This window comes from Sander vitreus, chromosome 15 (genome assembly GCF_031162955.1).
Source record: "Sander vitreus isolate 19-12246 chromosome 15, sanVit1, whole genome shotgun sequence".
In the NCBI taxonomy this organism is placed as follows: domain Eukaryota; kingdom Metazoa; phylum Chordata; class Actinopteri; order Perciformes; family Percidae; genus Sander; species Sander vitreus.
In genome coordinates this window covers 1,513,087-1,538,918 of record NC_135869.1, presented here as the reverse complement: position 1 = coordinate 1,538,918, position 25,832 = coordinate 1,513,087, and the positions used below count along the sequence as shown (strand labels likewise).

The 25,832-nt window shown below is 42.1% G+C and overlaps 1 protein-coding gene across 1 annotated transcript; it reads right to left on the bottom strand.

Moving 5' to 3' along the window:
* Positions 1-14,351: 14,351 nt before the first annotated feature.
* On the bottom strand, positions 14,352-25,556 carry sgf29 (SAGA complex associated factor 29). Its single transcript, XM_078269298.1, is given in 11 exon segments — positions 14,352-15,303; positions 16,870-16,885; positions 17,477-17,559; positions 17,561-17,587; positions 17,589-17,673; positions 18,188-18,223; positions 19,687-19,973; positions 20,366-20,388; positions 21,408-21,483; positions 21,610-21,684; positions 25,538-25,556. Coding segments are annotated over 10 exon segments (777 nt in total). The 5' UTR covers positions 21,676-21,684; positions 25,538-25,556; the 3' UTR covers positions 14,352-15,225.
* Between the last annotated feature and the right edge of the window lie 276 nt (positions 25,557-25,832).

Here is a 25,832-nt window from a genome sequence, read left to right as displayed (position 1 = left end):
TTTGGTTTAGCCATGCTATGGAGCTATACCCCTCAAAATCCACTTTTCTCAGGATATAATTTTTTGTCTAGTAATTTGAATGTTGCATTCGACAGGGGAGGCTAAGAAAATACACACTGCTGGGTGTTAGATTTTTTTAAAGTGGCTTTTTTGTTCTAAAAAGCCTTTTAAAATGTCAATGACGTCATACACATATACGGCCAGAGATACTGCTTTACAGCAAGCTCTGAGTCGCTTCCTTTGTTCTCTCGAAGCATCAACAACACAGCTGACAGGTTAGGCTCTCCCTGTTAATACACGTGCTAGAAAGAGGTTTGCTAATGTTTTAATGTGTTGATTCACTCTGACATTCTGGTTCTGCTTTGGATGCCGTCAAGCGGGATCTCCGATCGTAATCAGTCCTTCACTGACCAATCAGCATTCATTAGCAGAATGCTAGTGTGTTATGGGCAACAACGACTCAACCTGTAAGAAATCGAAAGGACACAAGTACTCGTTCATTCAACTTTTGACCTATAATCCATGTTGAACTTGCAAAAACTACAATCAAATCTGAGATTTCTCAACGACAATCAGGCGAAAGAGACAAATTTAGCGGTCTAGCTCCTTTTCTGATTCTGATTCTGATTCATAGAGTCCCATTCATTTAGCACTGGACCGCGATCACCCCCAGTGGAACTCTGGTGGAACTGCAACCATATTCGGTACAATGGGGATGAATAGGGAGTGGAACGGCTTTCTGCAGACGGGCTTTGGTTTAGCTAACAGCTAATTCGGCTAACCGCTAGCTGAGACAGCATGTAATAACTTTAAAAGACCCTCAAAATAAAACCTGAAAATAACCGTTAACATATATAACGGCTGTTACGTCAGCTGTAGATGGCTTTACGGTTTTGAGTTAACATTATTTTAGACTGAATCAAGCTGTCAGCTAGCTGTTAGCCGAATTAGCTGTTAGCTAAATTAATGTTAGCTTCCCGGCAGAGGTGTGACACACAGATCGTGATTCGTGCAGTGTCGTAAATCCTCGTGACGGATCGTGCAGGCAGCAGAGATCGGGTACTGACACCACCCCTCCTCACCAGCATGAGTTCCACCAATCAGAGTCATCACTGTGGGATTGTGGGATTGTTCAGGATTGTGGGTAATGAAGTACTTATCCAAGACATAGCGAATAAAAGACATTTATCTCTAAATAAGGTTAGTGCCCCATGATTTTTGGCGTCTATATGAGCATATACAATCGCTTAGTCATGTAGGCAAGCTGGTTTTAAGTCTACCATCAACGGTTACGATTTTATGGCTTATACTGCAAATGTCAATGGAGAAATTGCATTGTATTTTTACTTCCGGAACCCGCTGTTGAGCTCTATTAATTTTTCTAAAATAGTCAAACGCCAGAAATCGGGCACCAGGGCCGAGTACTTAATCCCTGCATTAGTTAGAGCTGCGTTCCTCTCATATGATTGGTAGGTGAAATCAATTGACTTGAAAATATCAAACCGCATGTAAGTTCCCAAATTTTGTTTTCCTCATGGCTGCACGCCGGAGATCCGGCACGGTGCTGGAATACTTTAAGCCCTGTCTGCATGACCAAAAATGATGGAGTATTTTAAGTCTATTTTGCTGCTATGTGAAAAAAATCGAGCAAAACGCGCGACCCCAGAGGGTTTTAAGCCAAACAACATAAAATAATAAGTTGGACACCTACAAGCATATGGCAGGCAAAACAGGGCGCAAATGGTAGAGAAACACCTTGATTAACTGCGAGCCAACTATCGTCACGTTAGCTAACATGAATATGCCAGCATGACATTAACGGCCTGAGTACAAAAATAACAAACATGCATGACCAAATATTGCTGAAAATGATGGACAGTCTGCTGATGACTTTATACACATTGTTTTGTTTACATTTAGAGGGATGAAAACAGATTTTATCTTACCTTTTCCAAATGAACTCCAGGCACGCCAGGCAAGTTCTTCACGTGATAATGTTGTTATTTTCCTGGGCACTCGGTTTGTCATCTCGCGTGATCTCCCGTGATCTTGCTAGTCCATCTTCGGTGCAAGATCAGTCTGACTATATTGAATCACGTTACCTCAAATGTTAATTTGTTGAATTTCATGCTTATCCTACATGATTTTATCACATTCACCTTTGAAACATGAAATTGTTTTGTTAAAATTACACGTTACGCTTTTTTGTAATAACCAGCTAATTTCCTTTTTTTTTAGTGTAATTAGCCTAATTAACCCGGAAAAAAAATACAGTTGTATAATATAATAATTTGGGAGACTCATAAGGTTGCGGTCTCTATAACAGAATGTTTGGTCTCCCATCCCAGAATGCTGTGTGGACTGTTTTCTTACAGTTTTTGCCCATTGCTTACACACTAAAAACAAATGCTTAGACCAAAGCCTCAACACCTAAATTTCTTTAGCATACCTTAAACACAGTGTAACCATAGCTTAAACACATTCTCAACTTTGCACTTTGTTTGCAATTCTGTAACACACTTATTGCAAAACACTACACACGTTTTCTAACATTAGACAGTTTGTTCAAAAACGAAATCTCCTGTTATCATTGGGAAAACACTCAGTTCAAAATGCAAAACTCATCTGGCAATTGTAGGCACTTACATAGACACCTGAAAACAGAACACCAATCGGTCTGAGCCTTAGCACTACAAATAGGTCTCAGGTAAGCCATTTTGAGAACTTTGCAAGCATGGAGGCAATGACAGTCAGAGTAAGAGGAGAACAAAGAGAAAGAGGAGTCAGACATGGAAGAGACATCATCTGTGATGTTGAAGAGGTCTTGTGGCCATATCTGAACAGAAGGCAGGATCCCGCCCCCCAGCCAATCACCACACACACACAAACACACACACACACACACACACACACACACACACACACACACACACAAAACAAGTATGTTTTTTTTCCCCAATAGCAATTTATCCAGTAATTGTTTGCTTTTTTACTTTTGTTTTGTTACTAAATGTGATGATATGTGATTCTATTTTTCTTTATTTCTGTAAACGTTTGTTTTTTGTAAAAACTCTTGTTTGATTACTGCAGAAATTCTACTTTTGAGTTTTACAGAAGACTGAGTCTGAGAAAATGACAATAAAAATAGAAATACAAAGACTGCAGTGTTTTATATAAAGCCCATGAGTGTGTTGCTGGTGATATGAGTAATTCAAAATGGTGCTTGTGTGTATGGTTTGGATTGCAGTGTTTCATTTTGGCATAGATGTGAGTTGTCATTATTAGACATACCAAGTGCTATGTCTGATTGGCTTGTGTGTAGAGTTTTGAGATAATGAGCCAAATTCTGCAAAAAGTGTGTAAGCAATAGGCAAAAACTGTATTCTTTTACAGATTTATTCTGTTTTATGGCACTCTTATGACACCACAGGAATCGTGCTTATTCACAGAATATTTAGTTTGTAAGTCTCCAGGCGTTTTGTTGGGGAGTTTAATTTAAAACAAAACATAATTAATGAACTCTTTGGATGTTTTGTGTGTAAAAATATGAATTTGTTAAGTAACTAAAGCTTACATAAAAATGCAGTGGAGTAGAAGTAGAAAGTGGGATGAAAAAAAAAGTACAAGTACTTTCAAGTACAGTACTTGAGTAAAACTTGAAAGGTCCAATATGTAATACATTTATTGTATTTAATCAAGAAATCTCCACAATATTTCAACAGATATTAAGGAAACATGCTAAGTTGAAATGCTATATTTTCTGACAATGCCAAAGCCAGTATTCTCTATATTTAAATATAAATTTCCGTATGTTGGCATGTGAGTTGCCTTTGACACCAGGGTTGTCAGACATGAAATGCAAACACGCAAAACAAAAGTGCTGGTTACAGCGATGGTAGCAGCAACTCGATTCTCAGATAATAGATTCATTCTACCCGATCTTAAAAAACTCTGCATCTTTCTAAACAGTTGCATAACCAGAAAAGAGGTAAAACACGGGTAAATATTACAGAGTTGCATGTAAAAGGTGGAGAAAGCTTAGAGCCCAAAAGCCGAGTTGGCTCATTTCCTCCTAACTAAACAGGTAAGATTCATTAATTTATATCACGGCTAACGTAGTAGGGGTGGGCATTACCAGTCATTTCAACAATTCATGTGCTCGCATTAAATTATATAGAGTACTAGAGTTAGTTACTGTAGAAATATTTTATTAACAAAATGTGTGTATGTGCTCGTTGCAAAACAGCTGTGTTAGTCATTGAGGAAGTGGTTAAAAGTACTCTAAACTAACTAAAAGTTAAGCTTAAGTCATAAAAAATAGTTTAAGCTTTTATGGCTTAGAGGTGCATTGTTGAAGGTTGCGAGAACGGAAGAGGAAGTTGCACCAACCCAACCTTGTGTGTTTGTGTGTAAGATAACAGTTTCTGTCTAAAAAACAAGAAGACACCCCCTTATGAGGATAGGATAAAAACTGAAGGGAGAGGAGAGATGAGTGTCTTCAGACGAGATTGCGGTGGACCAGATCTGCCTTAGTGTTTGATGCCAAACTTAGATGCTGTCAATGAACCCACAATTGTGTAAATTTGCTTAACTAAATTCTTCGTCTCAGATTGATCCTTGTGTTCTGGTAAACTTAAATCCAATATAGAAGACTTGGGAATGAATTAATAGGAGTCCGATTTGACTGGCCTTAAGGCCTTATTTCGGACAAATTCCACTACATTACTCGCAAAAAGAAAACTGGTGCTAACGCCGCCATGCTAACACATGCTAACTGCTAACGTGACCGGAGGACCGGGCGGGTGGACCACAGCTGTTTACAACCACTGTGACTGATGTATGACAGAAACTGCAAGTTTGACTTCCTTATAATGGAAACATGCAGTTTAACTTTGGCAAAACAACCCTGTAGCCTAAATTGTTGGATTGCGACACAGCTTATGTTCTCTAACTCTGCAATGTATCTAATGTTATGCTATGTTATGTTATATTATTTTATGTTATGTTATGTTATGGAATATTCTTTTGGCTAACGTTACCATCGCCAGCTTCAAGGTTATGATATGTTGGGCAGTAAGATGATCAGTGTTGGGCAAGTTACTTTTAAAAAGTAATTAGTTACAGTTAGTAGTTACTTCTTCCAAAAAGTAACTACATAAGTTATTCATTTACAAATTATGAAAGTAATTAGTTACTTCAGAAAGTAACTATTGTGTTACTTTCAAGTAAACTTTTAAATGCTCAAATGTGACCCCTGTTTAATGGAACTTAAAATACATGTGCATGTTCAATTATGTATGATAAATCTGAATATTATAATGAAATTGACACTTAATACAATACATTATTAACAGAAACAATGTACACAAATCTAAACTATTTTAAAGGTGCAATATGTAATACTTACTGCTAGTGTTTAAAATTGTTACTGCAGTACAAATTCAGAAATACTGGAGAGAGTCGTCTCCCCTGCCCCCTCCTCCCTAGACTCGAAGTTCACGTTGGTTGCCAGGCTGATACCAGAGGATCCACAACAATGTTGCTAGACGCTTGTCTCACATAGCCAGACATTAGTTCACAGCACAGCGGAGTAGCTAACACTTTTTCAGCTTAGAATTACGGTAGGAACCGCTAAAAACCCAACAACGTCGCCATCCTCTCCGCTAAAAATAACACTACCTTGCCGTCCTCTCCACCTGACTGAACACACTTTATTGGCTTAGAATTACAGCAACAATCGCTAAACACACTGTAAACTCACGTCCTCCCAGCCCCCCTCTCTTGGCTTATAATAACTCACCGTTGTCGGCTATGGCCGCTGAATAGGTAACCGTTAACGTTAATCCGATAACGTTAGCAGTTAGCAGGGTTAGCATGGCGGCGTTAGCCAGGACCAGTAGGGATCACTTTACTGGATGTGTCTGAATTGTTTCTGCAAGTAACCAACTAGGGTACTCTATATAATTCAATATGAGTACACAAATGTTGAAATGACATAAAATGCCCGTCCCTTGTAGCCTAGGGTGACCAGACGTCCCCAGTTTCCGGGGACAGTCCCCGGTTCCGGTGACCTGTCCCCGGCTGGAGCTGTGACTGACAGACCCGAAATTGGAATGAAAGAAAGAAAACATTGACCAAACATATAGTCGCGCTGACTCAAGCCAGAGCAAGCGCTGCTCAGAGCTCAGATATGTTCTAGAATGTCCATATTTTACGATGCTAAAATTACTGTTTATTTCCATGGAGTCTGGTGGGTTTAGCGAACGCAATTTTGCGGACTTTTTATCTTTAAAAAAAGGATCTTACTCTAACAGAAAGATCGACCTCCTTAGAAATCCTTTCCATAATGTTGTCAGACACAATATAACTCAATATTAATCTGAGCCTGACAGCGGAAAAACGAGCACTTTTATGAACGTAAATACAAGCTGGACAATTTAGCTTTTTTCGCCGTTGCCGACTGCAGCGATCTCGTTTAATACTGGACTAATATAAAATGAAAATATTTCCTCAATAGTTTTAACTGTATCCGATACTCAATGAGCTGTCTCAGAAACAAGCCTAGCGTGAAGCAATAAAGCAAAAGCTGTCAGATAAATGTAGTGCAGTAAACATTACAACATTTCCCTCTGAGGTGTAGTGGAGTACAAGTATGAAGTAGCAGCAGGGGAGATTCTAGGATCAGACCTTTAGGGGGGCTCAGCCCCTAATGAGAATGTGACATGGATACAGTACATGCAAAAGTGTTAATCTGCACCATGAAATTACCAACTTCTTCACAACCGCACACCTGTTCTCCCTCTGACTCAGCCAAAGGTGTGAGTCTGGCACAACCACCTCAACCAGAATCTAAGCTTTCCAATGATATTATTGCCAGGTTTGCGAGAAAATTAACATTGAACTTACATGAAATGTTATCATATTTGCATTCTGCATAAATCTCTTCATACCATTACTCTCTGTGAAATATTTCACAAACTCTTCACTCAACACATGCATCGGTACAACAAGCGGTTCCCGGGTAATCCGGTTTTGAAATTGCAAAATTATAATGTATTCTCATGTAAACTATTTATGTCAGCACAGACATTTTTGTAAATTGCTTAGCCAGTGTATCCCACCATAATGGTTATTACATTGCCAGATTCCAGACAATCCCACTTACTTATATATATCCCACTTACACATATGAATATATATTTATACTGGTATGCTTAGTGACATTAATGCAAAAATATGAAGAAAAAACTATTCAACCTGTGTGTGCATGGTTAAAGTGCAAAATAGTTCAGGCTACAGCACAAATACAGTATTTACATCCATAGATAAGAATAATCAAATCTTACCTCTGAATTTCTTTTCAAAGTGCACCAGATTGATGCATTTAAACGTTAAAATAGACTAAATGTTCTTACAGGGGAGCATGCCCATGGACCCCCTCTAGGTCTTGTGATGCCCCTGGGACAGTGTCCCCGTTTTAAGTTTTACAAAAATAACAACATTACCTTTTTTGGAGGTATTTACGCTTCTGAGCCGAAAATGTCCCCGGATTTTGTCTCAGAAATCTGGTCACCTTATTGTAGCTGTGATAAATTAGCCTGAAGCTAATGCTTAGCTACCTGTTCAGGAGGAAATTAGCCAACTCTGCGTCCTTTTAGGCTCTAAGCTGTCTCCATCTTTCAAATACATCTCCAACATTTACCCGGGGTTTGTTAGCTACGTCTCTGGTCAGGCAACTATTAGAAACATGCCGTTTTTTTTTAGGTCGGGTAGAATCTATATCTGTTGATTCTGTTCGTTTGTTTGCTGCTTTCATGGCTGTACTAACGTTACAGCTGTAGCGTGCTGGGTTTACGTTTTTACAGGTATATCTGGCAACCCAGCATGGCTGTCAAACTGGGCAGTTGATACCAACACACAGGCCAAAACACAAACAGAAATTCCGTCACAGAACGGAAATTTCAAAAGAAGAAAATACTGGCATTAGCATTGTTGTCAGAAAAGATAGTATTTCAACTTAGCACGTTTCCTTAATATCTGATGACGCATTGCGGTCATTTTTGGATTCATTACAGTAAAGATATTACATATTGGACCTTTAATGTTGCTGTGGGACAAAGTGAGACTAGCCTCCAATCATATGCCATGTATGTAGATATTATGTTTAGTGGATCAATACAAATAATACAACACCTCAACAGGCCACAACTGGGCAAAATTAAATTATGCTTGTTAAGCACTATACCAAAAATAAATAACAAATATATACACTCTTTGTAGTGCAAATAACGTAAGTGGCCTGATCTTTATACTTGTGCGCTGGTGTGTGCGTCGAGCTGGCATGTGTGTGTGTGTGTGTGGGGGGAATAGGTGATAGAGCGAGGGAGAAGTGACGGCGATTAGCTTTCGAGCGAGTAGGCCTACCGACTCTAGAGTCATATAGTAAGAGAAACAAAGTGTCTCCCCTGTTCTTTCTGACCACGGTGGAAAATCTATAGCAGGAAAAGTTAACCCTCACCTTGATTTCATAACGCCATACCTATCTCTCTCTCGTTGACTGACTCGCTTGTGTTTTTCGTTGTGTGTCTGACTATGCGTGCTTTCGAACATCCGCCCAACTCTACCTCTGATTGGCTAACCATGACATTTTACTCAACCTCAGCCAATCGTCAGCATTTATGCGCTTGCATTGTGCACTGCCCACTAACCAAGGAAGAACAGTAAAAAAAAGTACTTGCCTCTCGGCTCAGACTCAGAGGTCTGATGAAAAAAACAGCTTTAAATATAGTAACGCACCGCATTTCTTGGCAGTAACGGTAATGGCGTTATTAAGATTGGAAGAATAATCTATTAGATTACTCGTCACCACTGTTGGGTGTAACGCGTTTCAACGCGTTACAGTAACGTAACTACTTTTTCGGGTAAAAAGTAGTGTAACGCGCTACTACTGAAAATTTGGTAACGAAACGTAGTTCCTTTTTCAATTCAACGTTACTTTTCCCAGGGACAGATTTGACAGTGACACTGCCTTCTCAGCTGCGCCAAAGAATTTCTATTTTCATAGTACTCGTACTCGTTCATTCAACTTTTGACCTATAATCCATGTTGAACTTGCAAAAACTACAATCAAATCTGAGATTTCTCAACGACAATCAGGCGAAAGAGACAAATTTAGCCGTCTAGCGCCATAGGGTCCCATTCATTTTGCACTGGACCGTGATCACCCCCAGTGGAACTCTGGGGGAACTGCAACCAAAGTAGGTACAATGGGGCTGAATAGGGAGTGGAACGGCTTTCCGTAGACGGGCAGGACACAGGAAAGCCGTGTGTCTACGACAATGCAGGGACCATCATGGCTGCGCGACCGGTAGAAGTCGATACAGACATTACATAGTATACACTAACACCGTGTAACGCCGATGACCTGCTGATGTGCATTCAACCCGCGCTGGACTCACTCATATTGAATCAGCCGTCACTCTGTGAGTAGAGAATCCAGTCTGCAGTGTAGTTCAGACAGATTAGTAGTAGTTCTTCACTGATAAACCATAGATTGGCTTTATGGTCAAAGATAGTTTTTGTATAATTAACTTTAGTCTCTGCCAGAGACCCCTGCTTTTAAAAGTAACGTAAAAGTAACGAGTAAAGTAAAAAGTTACTTTCCATAGGGGGTAACTAAGTAAAGTAACGCCGTTAGTAACGCTGTTATTTATAACGCCGTTATTCCCATCACTGAAGATGATTCCCACTTTGTTAAAAAACTGGCATGATTCAGCCATAATGTGTAATATACAGTTAGTGTATAGGTAAGTTGTATAACTGGGTCTGGAAAGTAGTAAAGTTAGAAGGCTACGGAAAGTCTCCCCTCTGCCGAAATTGTTCCCCCGCTTCTGTTCGGTGGCCGAAGCTGACACACAGTGACTGTTCCTGGGTGCAGTCACGGTCTTTTTAGTAGCTGTTGCAGTGACATATTAATAATAACTTTTATTTACAGTATATAGTGCCTTACATGAAACCCAAGGACTCTTAACTCTTACCGGGGCTAAGGAAGGTTGTAGGCTTTGGTGAACACGTGGTGTTTTTTTAAAAAAGCTGAGAAAAAGTCAGTCAGGCACAAGGCTCCGCAAGAACGCAGTCTTTTTAGCGGCATTTGTTGTTATGTTTAGCCAGTAAATGTGACTGTCAGCCGGGTAGAGAGCTTCACAAGAGCACAGGTTTATATTACCATTAACATAGCAACATCTAGCAACTCCGCTGCCTGGAGACTAAAATATTATTTAACGTTATGTACACTAAACACCTCTACAGATCCATCCATCCATCCATCCATCTTCATCCGCTTATCCGGGGTCGGGTCGCAGGGGTAGCAGCTCCAGCAGGGGACCCCAAACTTCCCTTTCCCGGGCCACATTAACCAGCTCCGACTGGGGGATCCCGAGGCGTTCCCAGGCCAGGTTAGAGATATAATCCCTCCACCTAGTCCTGGGTCTCCCCCGAGGCCTCCTCCCAGCTGGACGTGCCTGGAACACCTCTCTAGGGAGGCGCCCAGGGGGCATCCTTACCAGATGCCCGAACCACCTCAACTGGTTCCTTTCGACGCAAAGGAGCAGCGGCTCTACTCCGAGCTCCTCACGGATAACTGAGCTTCTCACCCTATCTCTAAGGGAGACGCCAGCTACCCTCCTGAGGAAACCCATTTCGGCCGCTTGTACCCTGGATCTTGTTCTTTCGGTCATGACCCAGCCTTCATGACCATAGGTGAGGGTAGGAACAAAAACTGACCGGTAGATTGAGAGCTTTGCCTTCTGGCTCAGCTCTCTTTTCGTCACAACGGTGCTTTGTCACCAATCCTGTTTGTAGTATTTATGGACAGGATATCGAGGCGTAGTCGGGGTGGAGAGGGGTTGCAGTTCGGTGGGCTGGGGATCTCATCGCTGCTTTTTGCAGATGATGTGGTCCTGATGGCATCATCGGCCTGTGACCTTCAGCACTCACTGGATCGGCTCGCAGCCGAGTTTGAAGCGGCTGGGATGAGGATCAGCACCTCTAAATCGGAGGCCATGGTTCTCAGCAAGAAACCGATGGAGTGCCTTCTCCAGGTAGGGAATGAGTCCTTACCCCAAGTGAAGGAGTTCAAGTACCTTGGGGTCTTGTTCGCGAGTGAGGGGACAATGGAGCGGGAGATTGGTCGGAGAATCGGCACAGCAGGTGCGGTATTACCTCTACAGATGGGTAAAATATATCTGTCCCTCCAGGATTTCGCGATATCGCGATCACGCCAATTCACGCAAATTCAACCAATCACCGAGACTTTGGTGCGACTCGCAATTTTGACCAATCACCGCAACTTTTCCGCAAATTTGACCAATAACCGGAGTTTCCCGAGAACTTCAACCAATCCCAGCAGTCTCATGTGCCAGACTTTACTTCAGTATAATGTGACTCTGAGTGTCACTGACCAAGCGGGAGTGAGAGAGAGCTTGTTTCCAATATGAAGACGAGACTCGAACATTTCACATTTACCAACAAAACGTACAGCGAAAGACCATGCAAAACATTTCAGACCGCCCTGCCAACCTGTATACATTTTATCAATGTACGGTGTAACGTTTTTTCACTCTAAAGTCAGCAGCAGCTATTTCAACCCTGTCGGCTGTCTGTAGCAGGCGTGGCTGCTGCTCATACAGTTCTCTTAATACATCCATGGCACACACACGGTGGATGCAGGAAAAAATGGAGATGAGATGACACGATGACCTAAATTGAGGACAGCTACGCTCGTTATTGTAAGTGCAATGATAAGTTGAAGTCCAATAAGTACTTTATCAAACCGGATGAATGTGTGTCCCAGGCCAGGATAGGAAATTAACTAACAATGTAACAAGCCACTGACAAATATGTTCAAATTGGATTCATTCAATACATTTTTATTTTTTGTCTTAAATCCACCAGCCATTTTCATATTATACCAACATTTGCAGCATCCTGAGCCTTTTTGGTAAGTTTACTAGGAGTAGTAATCAACAAGTCATCAAATCAAACAAGTTTCCTTTTTATTTATAAAAAACTATACAAAAAAAAAAACTTTCACTGACTTCATTGCAACAAACATACAAAAGACATTGCAACTTTTATCGCAATTTTTTACAAAAGCATACAAAAATCAGGCATTTTGGGCCGCAACAATCTCAAAAAAAGGCCGCGAAATCCTGGAGGGACTGATATATACAGATATACAGATGAGTAAGCTGCAGATGAATAAGAACTGTTAGTAGCAGGTTGTGGTATTATTGTATGTAATATTGTAGTACATCACATAATGACACATGTATTCAGATGTAGTCAGACAGTTGTATCAATAGGAAACCTAATGTGATAGGAATCTATATGAATGGGAGTTGTGATATAGGGGGACACTTAAAAGAGTTACACAGGATGTTGATCATGCTGTTGAGATGTTGCTGCTCTTACAATAAAGTGGTAGTTCTTTAACAACCTTGCAATTACTACCAAAGTTCTGATACCTTAAACTTAATTAAAGACGCAAGAACAGCGAGTGAATCTTTTTGTACAGAGTGCTCAAGAAGGAGAAATACTGTCAACTATAAAAAAAATATAAAGAACATAAATCTCCAGGTAACGATGGCCTGATTTATGAATTTTATAAAACGTTTGCAGATGAAGTCACAACATTTTATAATGAAGCTTTCAGAACTACCCGTTGTTACAGGTCTGCTCACCTTAACTCCCTAACCAAATAAAGATCCCTTACTCATCGATAACTGGAGACCAATTGCGCTCCTTAACAATGATTATAAAATGATTGCCTCTCTCTTAGCCAAGTGCTTAAAATCTGGCCTAAACAAAATCATGAATGAATGTGTGTGTGAGTGACTGTGAGTGTGTATTTGTCCAGCTGTGACTGGGTGTTGTTAAAGCATCAGTTAAAATTCTCAAACAACTTTCACTGAGCAGGACTTCCACTCATTCTCTGGAGAATTACCCTCAACACCAACCCGGATTATAAACTGAACCTTAACTCTTGTGTTGTCTTCCCTAAAACCTTGAAAAAAAACACTTTTTTTTCTGACATTTTTTTACGCCTTTTTTCACAATTTGTTTTTGCTTTTTCCAATGTTTTACATTTTTTAATTTTTCTTCTACACATTTTCAGCGCTTATTTCTACGTCCCATATTTTCTGATATAAAACAAAAATTTAAAACGGGTCAGTGTGACAAGGGTTAAACCATCCCCTGAAAGCCACATTTAACATTTTACATTGTGGGGACCTGTCCTGAAAAAGCATCCAGGTCCCCACAATGTAGCCGTCGCCAGAACAAAAAGACTCAGAAACAGCTTTTACCTGGCTGCTATCAGACTACTAAACTCAACTAAACACCACTAAACTGGGCTTTACTATGCAAATATGCAATATTATTTATTCATTTACTTAAGTGCCATATATCACATAGAATACATTATTTTGTTACCCTGTTTTTAATCTGTTTTTATAGGAGCCATGCAAGTAATTTCATTCATGCTTTAAATGTCTGTGTTTTGCTGAATGAGAATACAAGAAATCCTGAATGTTGACATGCTCACCTAATTTAACGGTTCACGTTGTGGGGACCTGTCCCCCAAAAGGATGAGAGACCCCACAATGTAACCTGGCAACCCCCATGAACTTAGAGTCTGGGGAGGTGACGCTCTCACTATATGTATTTTGTATTTGGACTGCAGTAACTATTTTCAACGCTAGCTGTCAGTATTTTAATCAGGAGAGACTTCATTTACAGATATGCAAACATTATTTATTGTACAACTGCATGATAAAATGTAACAAGTCTTTTGGAGATTAGACTCCATCGAATTAATAATATTTTTAAAGGGGTAGAGAATAGGAACATAACCCCCCGATGGAGTCTAGACACTGGTGGTGGCGGAGAAGGAGACCAGACCGACGAGGCAACGGAGCGATCAGCCGGGAGAAACATGACGACTGGAGGATGGCAGGGGAGGTGGAGGGTTGAGCGCTATGCCTGGAACGACAGCTGACAGCACAGGGAGAACATATTTAAAGCATAGCTGTAATGTTGTGATTGGCCCTTGAATATCGTGGCCATGTCTGATTGGTTTAACTGAAAGTATCGCTTCTAAACAGCTGATTTGATTTAAGAAGAGTAGTGATTGGGTAAACAAAGTCTTCCTGCAAGAACTTACGCTGAGCTTCATTACATATTGGACCTTTAAATATCTTTGTGTGTGTGTGTGTGTGTGTGTGTGTGTGTGTGTGTGTGTGTGTGTGTGTGTGTGTGTGGCGAATGAGAGAAAGAGACAAATCAGCAAAACATTGAATCAGTCTGCTCTTTAAGTTTTAGTTTCACACAACTATCAACACTTCACATGAAAAAAAAAAAAAAAATACAGTTAAGGCAGAATAACCAAACAGTTCCCACCACGGACAGCAGCAGGATGCTGAAGTTCCTGTACTGGCCACTAGATGCCGCTCCTCGCTGGGGAAAATGTCCAACTTTCCTGTTAGAAGCTCAAATCCTGTGTCCCAATTCAATACTGCATTCAAAGTGTATACTAATTTTTAAAGTACACTGTTTTTGCAGTAAGTACACAACATTATCAACATAAAAAGCTGTTTTACAGAAAAAGCAAAATAACGCTGGGGCAATCGAAATGTGACTTTAAAATGCCAATTTTAGTTTCCAAATAGACAAATGTTTGTTTCTGGAGCTGTTTTAACAATTTAACAATTTGTTTTTTTAGCTGTGAGTAGCTCCTACATTTTCCTTTGTGCAATGCATTGTGGGACACAAATGAACATCAACAGCACTCTCTGTGGTTTAGTTTCCATACTGGCTGTTTTCGGTGTTATTTTGGCCCCGTTTCCTCTAAACAACACTACGACTCAGAATCAGTTTGCAGTAGAGATTTGGGACACAGCCACGAAACAAATTCCCCCATGAGACATTCAGGTGTTGTTGTTAATTTCCCTTCTTCTCAGTGGCTTGGTGGTGATTTTGACAAATACAGTCTCATTGAAGAGATGCCAAGTATAAAATAGTCTGTTCAGGTTCCATAGACCAATGATCTGAAACACAAACACGAGAGCCTAATCTTTTCAAACAAAAATGGAAATCAGTGCAATATAACAACGCTCCCAAAACAGGCTTCATGTTCGTCCTCCGGTGTCCATGATGTCCAGTCGCCGCTCACTTCTTCTTATTCTCTTTGCAGGCGACCACGTATCGCTGAGCCACGTTGAGCGGAGGGGAGTAAAATTGTGGGAACTTGCAAAAACTGCGGTTTCATCATGGCTTCATCGCGGAGTTTGCAGCTTTTCAATGATACGTAATTACGTCACTTCATAACGTCACTTCAAAAAGTTCCCATGGCAACAGGGGGAAATGGCTGCTCTTGAGTGAAGTAACCGCAACATTTTTCAACTTTCTGCTAAAATATATGTGACTTTTTTGCAACGCAAATGCGGGGATTATGAAATCCTGCAAGCCCCGCATATTTTGCGCGGAAATCGGCAATTTATGTGGCGAAAGTGCAGCGTATTTGAAAAAAATGCGGTCCCCGCATAAATATGCGGACTTTGGCTGATTATACATTGAATTATGCGATTGCATAATTGCGTTTTTCTGGAGGGACTGAAAAATGTTGACGATGACAATTACCATTGTCATTTAAAATATCATTATCATTACGGTGGATTACCGCAGTGTTGGAAACCGCGTGTTCCCAGCTTCATGCGAGTCTCCTGAAGTTGCCGGGCGGGCGCACTGCGTAGCCTACAACGTGCATTTCTTGAAGTTGGAATCATGGCGGAAGGAGGAGATGACAGCGCTCAGGACATTTATCAGCCCTCTAAGAGGACTAAGTCTGAAGCATGGGCATATTTTGGTTATTATAAGAATGCTGAAGGACAGTTGATTGTACTTTTTTTTGGTTTACTTTAAAGTGTTCATGGGTACAGTTTTCCATTTTAATTTTGATGATGAAGAAAACAAGTATATAATTAGTGGCGTTTCTTTGATTTGTTTACATACTGTTCTTTATGTCTTAGCTTGAATGTTTGGATTTGTATAATTTAAACCTGCTGGAAATGTTCCTGACAAATAAGCTGTTTACATGTTGTTCCTTTGATGTTAAAACACTTTTTACACTTTGAAACTATTTCAGCTTGGGTCGGCCTATCAGTGCTGAACACATTGAACACACTTTTTAAAAATACTACGATAATCCCAAAACCATGATAATTTTGGTCACTGTAACCGTGAGGTTAAATTTTCATACCGTTACATTCCTATGTGCACAGTATTTTTAGATTCAGACTGGAAAAGCTTCGGGGCATGACGGAATCCAACAAACAAAACTCAGAATTCAGAGGATTTATATTTTGGATGTGACAGAGCTTCTTCATCTGAACAGACTGTAGATCTGCAGCGATGGAATGTAACTGAGTACATTTACTCCAGTACTGTAATTCTCGTCCAGATGTTGAGGTATACTTGTACTTTATTTGAGTCTTTTCTTTTCATGCCACTTTCTACTTCTACTCCGCTACATTTCAGAGAGAAATATTGGACTTTTTACTCCACTACATTCATCTGTTACAGCTTTAGTTACTAGTTACTTTACACATTAAGATTACTGCACACAAAACACATGTAGTTTATAAAATCTGATGTTTGATTCTAAAGTAAACTAGCCAACAATTTAACGGCCTTCAAGTCCAGCTGAAATGATTAGACCATTAAACACGCAACTGGTTGGATCCTTTACACTTTGTACAATGGTTTAATACTTTAAGTACATTTTCCTGATGATACTTTTTTTGAGACTGTTACTGAAGTTACATTTTCACTACTTTAACTTGTAACAGAGTATTTTTACAGTGTGGTATTAGTACTTTTACTGCAGTAAAGTATCTAAATACTTCTTCCACCGCTATAGAGCTGTAACGTGTGGGGGGCTGTGTTACCGCCCTGACACACCAAGAAGATCGGCAGTCGCCACGTGTCAGCTTTCATCTGCCTTTTGGGCAAACGCTGTTAAATTGTAGATATCATGGGTATATCTAACGACCGCCTGCCGGGATGGGAGAGGTATTTCCTCTTACGCAGGCGCAGAACGTACGTGGCAGTTGGTCGTCAGCTGTACTCTTTGGGGTGTGTTTAGTGATTATTTTTTTTTTGGCCAAGACAAAGGCGGCGTGAGGTGACGTCACAGTTGGCCTTGTTGTTTTTCAGGAAATGTCTTGTGCACATCTGAGCATCCGAGGGCAGGGCAAGGGGTTAGACGGAGCCCTGAGGGGATACTACTTTCAAATCTTGCTAGCTTTTCCACATAACCAACCCTGCCTTTAACATTAATACTGGGCTCCCCCAAACATTTAGGACATTAGACTGTGTTCTGATAACTTTGCCGCAGAGCCTTTTAACCTTTTGCTAAAACTAGAGCAGAGAGCGGAGTGCTGAGGGTCTGACCCGGTGTGGTGGAGTGTGGATCAGCGCCCGGTAGAAGCAGGTGGTCTGAGGGGTAGAGGGCCAGAACCAGCTGGTCCTTACTGAAACAGGGCCTCTGGGTCCGTCTCTGGGTTGGCCTTCCACTGAGGCAGAGGGATGATCCGCCGTCTGCTCAGAGTGTGTCTCCTGATCACACACAAAAACACACACTTTTCAGATACAAAGTTTGGGAAACAAGATTTGGAGTCTGGAATCAGTCAATGAGATCCTCGCTGAAAGACTATTTAAAATGTTTTGTTGCATCTGGCTCGTAAATACTTTTTTAGACTTTTCTTTTGAATGAGTACTTATTTAATTGCATCATAGAAAAATAAATTAAGATTTAGGCAATCAGGAGGAGGCATATCTAAAAAGAGATTATTTGTGGTCACAACTTTGTCCTGTTTATCTAGAACAAAAGAATGGGGAACAAGAGAGGAGCTTTGGGGGATTATTGGACTTCTTGTGCACATTTAATATTTAGCGGGAAACATTTCTGAGCCCTCTGACGGGGCCAGTGTTTAGAAACCTTTGACAATATCAGACTAAACCTGAAAACAAGACATGGTGAAGACTGAAAAAGCAGCTGTGGGAAAAAAGAAATGGATGGAAATAGTACATACAGAGAAAATAACAATGATACAGGTGGTAGAGAACTCACTCTTTGCCCTCTTCATCAATGTCGTCCACTTCATACCTGCAGGGAGGCGGAGAAAAAGTCTGTGAGGGACAAAGTTGTACTGCAGGATATAGTCTGGATTAATGGACGTACATTTCCAGGATAAAGCCTGAAACGGATGTCAGGTTTTGCCCCTCACCTTCCTCTCTCTCCGTGTGTGTTGCCGTTCTCTTCGGGAAACAAAAACAACCTTCCGGCTAGCGAGCTATGCGCTGAAAATGTCAAGTTTTAAAGAACATTTGGATGGTGCAACAAGGCAGGCGCGCTTGGGTTCTTTCGGGGAATGTTTGTAAAGACTTACAAAGAATATGTTCAGTGGCGATTTTAATCCCATCTAAGCCCCCATAAAAATTATAATAACAAAAAAACAATTTTTTTTTTTTTTTAAATCAATTTGCGAACGTGTCTGTTAGTGACAGAAGACAAACAATTACAGGTTCACAGGGCTTGAAACGGGTTTAATATCCTGTGTCGCTGTCGCCGATGCTATGCATCTGTAACCCAGTCATGGAAAGTTTTATTTTTTATTTATTTATTGTTTACACCTTATTATCATTTCATTTGATTCTGGTAGTCCATAAAGGGACTTTCTTAGTTTTTTTTTATATGTTCAATATTTTGCATTTATTCTCTGTTATAATTATAAAATACATATATTCACTGTTATCCAGTGAAATTACTGATTTAGCGGGGGGGGGGGGTGTCACATTCTCATTAGGGGCTGAGCCCCCCTAAAGGTCTGATCCTGGAATCGCCCCTGATATGTTTACTGTAGTTCCTCTCTAACTGGGACATTTTGGGACCGATTGGTGGGATTGCTGTGGACGAAGTACACACGGAGATACACTGGTAAGAGCCAATGAGGTTTAACCATACTGTATTGTGTCAACAGTTAACTTCATTTAATATTATATGTGGCGTTTTCTTTTGCGGGGTGCAAATGTTCCACCAAGACAAGTTCCTTCCAGAGCTCAGCGCCGCCCAAGAAGATTGTGATTGGTTTAAAGAAATGAAAAAAAACCAGAGCGTTGCTGAAGTGAATGATTTGAGTACTTGTATATAGGGCTGCACGATATGAGGAAAATATCTAATTGCAATTATTTTGACTAATCATATTGCAATATGATTCACGATATTGGATGGAATGATCATTTTTGTTTCATTATTTTCATTAAAAAAATATTAAAATGAAAATGATTATATATATGATACATATAGTACTAACTTATAGTAATAACCCGATTTTTGTCTGTAGGATAGGATTTGTAGGCCGGGACGGCTCTGCAGCAACACAATACTCAGAATTGTTACACATATCAAAAGACACATATTTTGCCTTTACCAAATATTGCGCCGCCCCCTGCGATTTGGATATTGCACTAGTCCATATTGCGATTTCGATATAATTGCGATTAACTGTGCGGTTCTACTTGTATAGTTCCGATGTGTGTGTGTTTGAAGTGTGTGATGTTCTCGCTCACTTGTTGGTGGAGTGGTTGTAGCTGACCACCTCCGCCAGGATCCACTGCTCGTCTCCGTCCACCGCCTTCACCCTCGCCGCCACCTTGTCGCCCTGCTTGGCCACGTAGTCGCTGCTGGCGAGGGTTGCCCCGCACAGAGGAGGCGGGCTGATACAGAGAACGATGAGGAGAGGCGCTTTAGCTGTACCTAAGGGCTCCTGCACACTGCCTGCGTGGCGTTTCTGTTGCGTGTCACCTGCGTGGCGTTTTCTATGTCTTTGCACACCAGAAACGTGTCTGACGCGGCACTGCTGCTGCTAGCCTTGTCTGTACACATGGATGTTTCCCATCGATAAAATGAAATAATAGCGTGTTCTTCAACTTTATTTTGTCAATTTTTTTGTGTTTGTACATTTGTACAAAACACAAAAATATATATATGATATATATATATATATATACACAGTAGATTTCTATTTCAATCCCCTTTCCTGAGATAATAAAGTCCATGTTATTGTTTTAGCAGAATCCAATTGAAATACAATTTAAAAAGGAGTTCAATAGATTTTGCTAAATTGTTACAATGTTAAAAGCATAGGATAGGCTATCCTGCAGTCCAGCATCCCTCTTTCTTTCCCTGATTAAAAACGTATTTATTATTATTTTTTTTTAAATGCTGAGCCTAAAGTTACGCCGTAACTTTAGGCTCAGCATTGGGAGGCCCTGGGACACAAAGGGACAAAAACATCAGAAAACTTTTAGAAAAAAAACTTTTAAAAATGCAACAAAAACTAAGAAAAGTGCCAAAAACTGAGGGGAAAAAAAAAGCAACAAAAAAAACTTGGTTTTACTAGGCTACTTACTTAATTCCTTACTTACTTACTAGGCTACCTACTTACTTACTAGCTTACTTACTTACTTATTAGGCTACCTGCTTACTTACTTACTTACTTACTAGGCTACCTACTTAGTTACTTACTTACTTACTTACTTATTAGGCTACCTGCTTACTTATTTACTTACTTACTAGGCTACCTACTTACTTACTTACTTACTAACTAGGCTTCCTGCTTACTTACTTACTTACTTACTAGGCTACCTGCTTACTTACTTACTTACTTACTAACTAGGCTACCTACTTACTTACTAGGCTACCTACTTACTTACTTACTTACTAAGCTACCTGCTTACTTACTTACTTACTTTCCTTACTTAATTACTAGGCTATGTACTTACTTACTAGGCTACCTACTTCCTTACTTACTAGGCTACTTACTTACTTAGCTACCTACTTACTTCCTTACTTACTTACTAGGCTACCTGCTTACTTACTTACTTACTTACTAGGCTACCTACTTAGTTACTTACTTACTTACTAGGCTACCTACTTACTTACTTACTTACCTACCTACTTACTTCCTGACTTATTTACTAGGTTACCTACTTACTTACTTACTAGGCTACCTACTTACTTACTAGGCTACCTACTTACTTCCTTACTAGGCTACCTACTTACTTACTTACTTGGCTACCTACTTACTTACTAGGCTCCCTACTTACTTACTTACTTACTTACCTGCATACTTACTTCCTTACTTAATTACTAGGCTACTAGTAACATGGACTAGGTAGATGGATCATAAAAAAAGTAGATCAAAATCTAACTGTGGCTTTGGTGTGACGACTGTTTGTCCTCACACAGGGTTTTGGAAATAGAAAGAGTTCACATTGTGGTAACTGACTTTTGTTTTCCGTCTGCATCCTCTCATGCGTTTTCCGAATGTTGAGCAGATTGTGTTCGATGCGTGACCTCTCCTCCTGGAAACAGAAATATACGGTGATTATTTGGATTTGTTTAACTTGAGGCGACTGATTGAGCATTGGACTGTAAATCCCCCCCCCAAAAAAAATACTTGTATGTAATCCTTTAATCAGTTAACTTACCTGGGTCTGTTTGATGAGCTGATGGAGCTCTGTGAGCAGCTCAGCAATCTTGGTATCAGCTGACATGTCAGTCACCTTCAAGGTTTAGGCATTCAGATAATCTTGTAAGAACAGTGTTAATATACAAAACTCCATTAGAAAATCTGTCATTTTAAAAGACATGGGGTACAACTTCTAATATAAAAAAAATACTTGAAGCAGTGAGTAGCAGGCTTATAACTTTTACGTTTTTTTAAAACTGTATATTGAATGAAAGCCGAATAATAAAGTGGGTCCTACCGGTGTCGCTCAATGTGCTACTATGTTTTTATATCTCCTGTATAACAAGGCATGTTTGAATTGACAGATTTCTGAATGGAGTTCGGTGTCAACTGATGGGAGCTATGTGAGCAGCTAGGCAGTCTACGCCAAGGTTTTGGCATTCAGGTAAGAGTTTAGTTAAACCAGCTTTAATGTATACAAAACCCCATTAAGAAATCGGTCATTTTAAAAGGCAGGGGGCCGCGGCTTTTGATAGAAAATTGACTGGAAGCAGTTAGCAGGACCACAACAAATTCCATCCATCCATCCATCCATCTTCATCCGCTTATCCGGGGTCGGGTCGCGGGGGTAGCAACTCCAGCAGGGGACCCCAAACTTCCCTTTCCCGGGCCACATTAACCAGCTCCGACTGGGGGATCCCGAGGCGTTCCCAGGCCAGGTCAGAGATATAATCCCTCCACCTAGTCCTGGGTCTCCCCCGAGGCCTCCTCCCAGCTGGACGTGCCTGGAACACCTCCCTAGGGAGGCGCCCAGGGGGCATCCTTACCAGATGCCCGAACCACCTCCCCTGGCTCCTTTCGACGCAAAGGAGCAGCGGCTCTACTCCGAGCTCCTCACGGATAACTGAGCTTCTCACCCTATCTCTAAGGGAGACGCCAGCTACCCTCCTGAGGAAACCCATTTCGGCCGCTTGTACCCTGGATCTTGTTCTTTCGGTCATGACCCAGCCTTCATGACCATAGGTGAGGGTAGGAACAAAAACTGACCAGTAGATTGAGAGCTTTGCCTTCTGGCTCAGCTCTCTTTTCGTCACAACGGTGCGATAAATTGAATGTAATACCGCACCTGCTGTGCCGATTCTCCGACCAATCTCCCGCTCCATTGTCCCCTCACTCGCGAACAAGACCCCAAGGTACTTGAACTCCTTCACTTGGGGTAAGGCCTCATTCCCTACCTGGAGAAGGCACTCCATCGGTTTCCTGCTGAGAACCAGGGCCTCCGATTTAGAGGTGCTGATCCTCATCCCAGCCGCTTCACACTCGGCTGCGAACCGATCCAGTGACTGCTGAAGGTCACAGGCCGATGATGCCATCAGGACCACATCATCTGCAAAAAGCAGCGATGAGATCCCCAGCCCACCGAACTGCAACCCCTCTCCACCCCGACTACGCCTCGATATCCTGTCCATAAATACTACAAACAGGATTGTTGACAAAGCGCAGCCCTGGCGGAGGCCAACTCTCACCTGAAACGAGTCCGACTTATTGCCGAGAACCCGGACACAGCTCTCGCTTTGGTCGTACAGAGATTGGATGGCCCTGAGAAGCGACCCCCTCACCCCGTACTCCCGCAGCACCTCCCACAGTATCTCCCGGGGCACCCGGTCATACGCCTTCTCCAGATCCACAAAACACATGTAGACTGGTTGGGCATACTCCCAGGCTCCCTCCAGGATCCTTGCGAGAGTAAAGATCTGGTCCGTTGTTCCACGACCAGGACGGAATCCGCATTGTTCCTCTTCAACCTGAGATTCGACTATCGACCGAACCCTCCTTTCCAGCACCTTGGAGTAGACTTTACCGGGGAGGCTGAGAAGTGTGATACCCCTGTAATTGGCACACACCCTCTGGTCCCCCTTTTTAAAAAGGGGAACCACCACCCCGGTCTGCCACTCCTTAGGCACCGTCCCAGACTTCCACGCAATGTTGAAGAGGCGTGTCAACCAAGACAACCCCTCCACACCCAGAGCTTTAAGCATTTCTGGACGGATCTCATCAATTCCTGGGGCTTTGCCACTGTGGAGTTGTTTAACTACCTCAGCAACCTCCACCAGGGAAATTGATGCCAATCCCCCCTCATCCTCCAGCTCTGCCTCTACAATAGGAGTATTAGTCGGATTTAGGAGTTCCTCAAAGTGCTCCTTCCACCGCCCTATTACCTCCTCAGTTGAGGTCAACAGCGTCCCATCCTTACTGTACACAGCTTGGATAGTTCCCCGCTTCCCCCTCCTGAGGTGGCGAACGGTTTTCCAGAAGTACCTTGGTGCCGACCGAAAGTCCTTTTCCATGTCTTCTCTGAACTTCTCCCACACACGCTGCTTTGTCTCTTTCACGGCAGAGGCTGCAGCCCTTCGGGCCCTTCGGTACCTTGCAACTGCCTCCGGAGTCGTCTGGGATAACATATCCCGGAAAGACTCCTTCTTCAGTCAGACGGCTTCCCTGACCACCGGTGTCCACCACGGTGTTCGTGGGTTACCGCCCCTTGAGGCACCTAAGACCCTAAGACCACAGCTCCTCACCGCAGCTTCAGCAATGGAAACTTTGAACATTGTCCACTCGGGTTCAATGCCCCCAGCCTCCACAGGGATGCACGAAAAGCTCCGCCGGAGGTGTGAGTTGAAAGTCTGTCGGACAGGGGCCTCCTCCAGACGTTCCCAATTTACCCGCACTACCCGTTTGGGCTTACCAGGTCTGTCCAGAGTCTTCCCCCACCCCCTGACCCAACTCACCACCAGATGGTGATCGGTTGACAGCTCCGCCCCTCTCTTCACCCGTGTGTCCAAAACATACGGCCTCAGATCAGATGAAACGATTATAAAATCGATCATTGACCTTTGGCCTAGGGTGCTCTGGTACCAAGTACACTTATGAGCATCCCTATGTTCGAACATGGTGTTCGTTATAGACAATCCATGACTAGCACAGAAGTCCAACAACAAACAACCACTCTGGTTTAGATCAGGGAGGCCGTTCCTCCCAATCACGCCTCTCCATGTGTCTACCATCATTACCCACGTGCGTGTTCAAGTCTCCCAGCAGAACTATGGAGTCCCCGACTGGAGCCCCATGCAGGACTCCACTCAAGGTCTCCAAGAAGGCCAAATACTCCGAACTCTTGTTTGGTGCATATGCACAAACAGTCAGAGTTTTCCCCCCCACAACCCGCAGGTGTAGGGAGGCGACCCTCTCGTCCACTGGGTTAAACTCCAACGTAGCGGCGCTCAGCCGGGGGCTTGTGAGTATCCCCACACCCGCCCGGCGCCTCACACCCTGGGCAACTCCAGAGAAGAAAAGAGTCCAACCCCTATCCAGGAGTATGGTTCCAGAACCAAGACTGTGCGTAGAGGTAAGCCCCACCAGATCTAACCAGTAGCGCTCCACCTCCCGCACAAGTTCCTGCTCCTTCCCCCACAGAGAGGTGACATTCCACGTCCCCAGAGCCAGCCTCCCTGACCTTCACTGCCACCCATGTGGCCAAGGTTGTGGTTGATGTTCTTGTAGGCTTTAATGTGCCCTAAATAACAGGGTTTCTCTGAATTGACAGATTTCTGAATGGAGTTCGGTTTAGACTGAAAAAACGGCCAGTAACTATAGCACTTTGGGCGTATATGACGTGAAATACTTGGATAAAATAATCACGTTGCTGTTAGTAGTGATAACAAATGAGTCTGTGTAACGTTGTAGCTACTTTATGGCTAACTGTTAGCTAGCTAGCTGATTGGGTTAGCAAATGGGATGTTTCGCTAATGTTATTAGCTGGGTTGCTAAACTGCGATACTTCTTTGCTAATGCAACCAAAGCATTAGCTGTATATATTTCCACTTTGATAACTTATTATACACGATGTGCTTTATCCTTTTCTTAACACAGCATGCAACACGACTTACCGTGTTAGTTTTTCTGTTTATTTATTGCCGACTTTTTTTTGAGGGCTGTGTTGTCTGGAGCTTTGTGCTCCTGGTAGGGTCTCCCAAGGCAAAGTGGTCTCAGGTGAGGGGCCAGACAAAGAATGGTTCAAAAATCCTATGAAAAATCGAGGAAGGGATGAAGTGACCCTGCCCGGAGGAAGCCCGGGGCCCCCGTCTGGAGCCAGGCCCAGATGGAGGGCTCGTCAGCGAGCGTCTGGTGGCCGGGTTTGCCACGGAGCCCGGCTGGGCACAGCCCGAAAAAGCTACGTGGCCA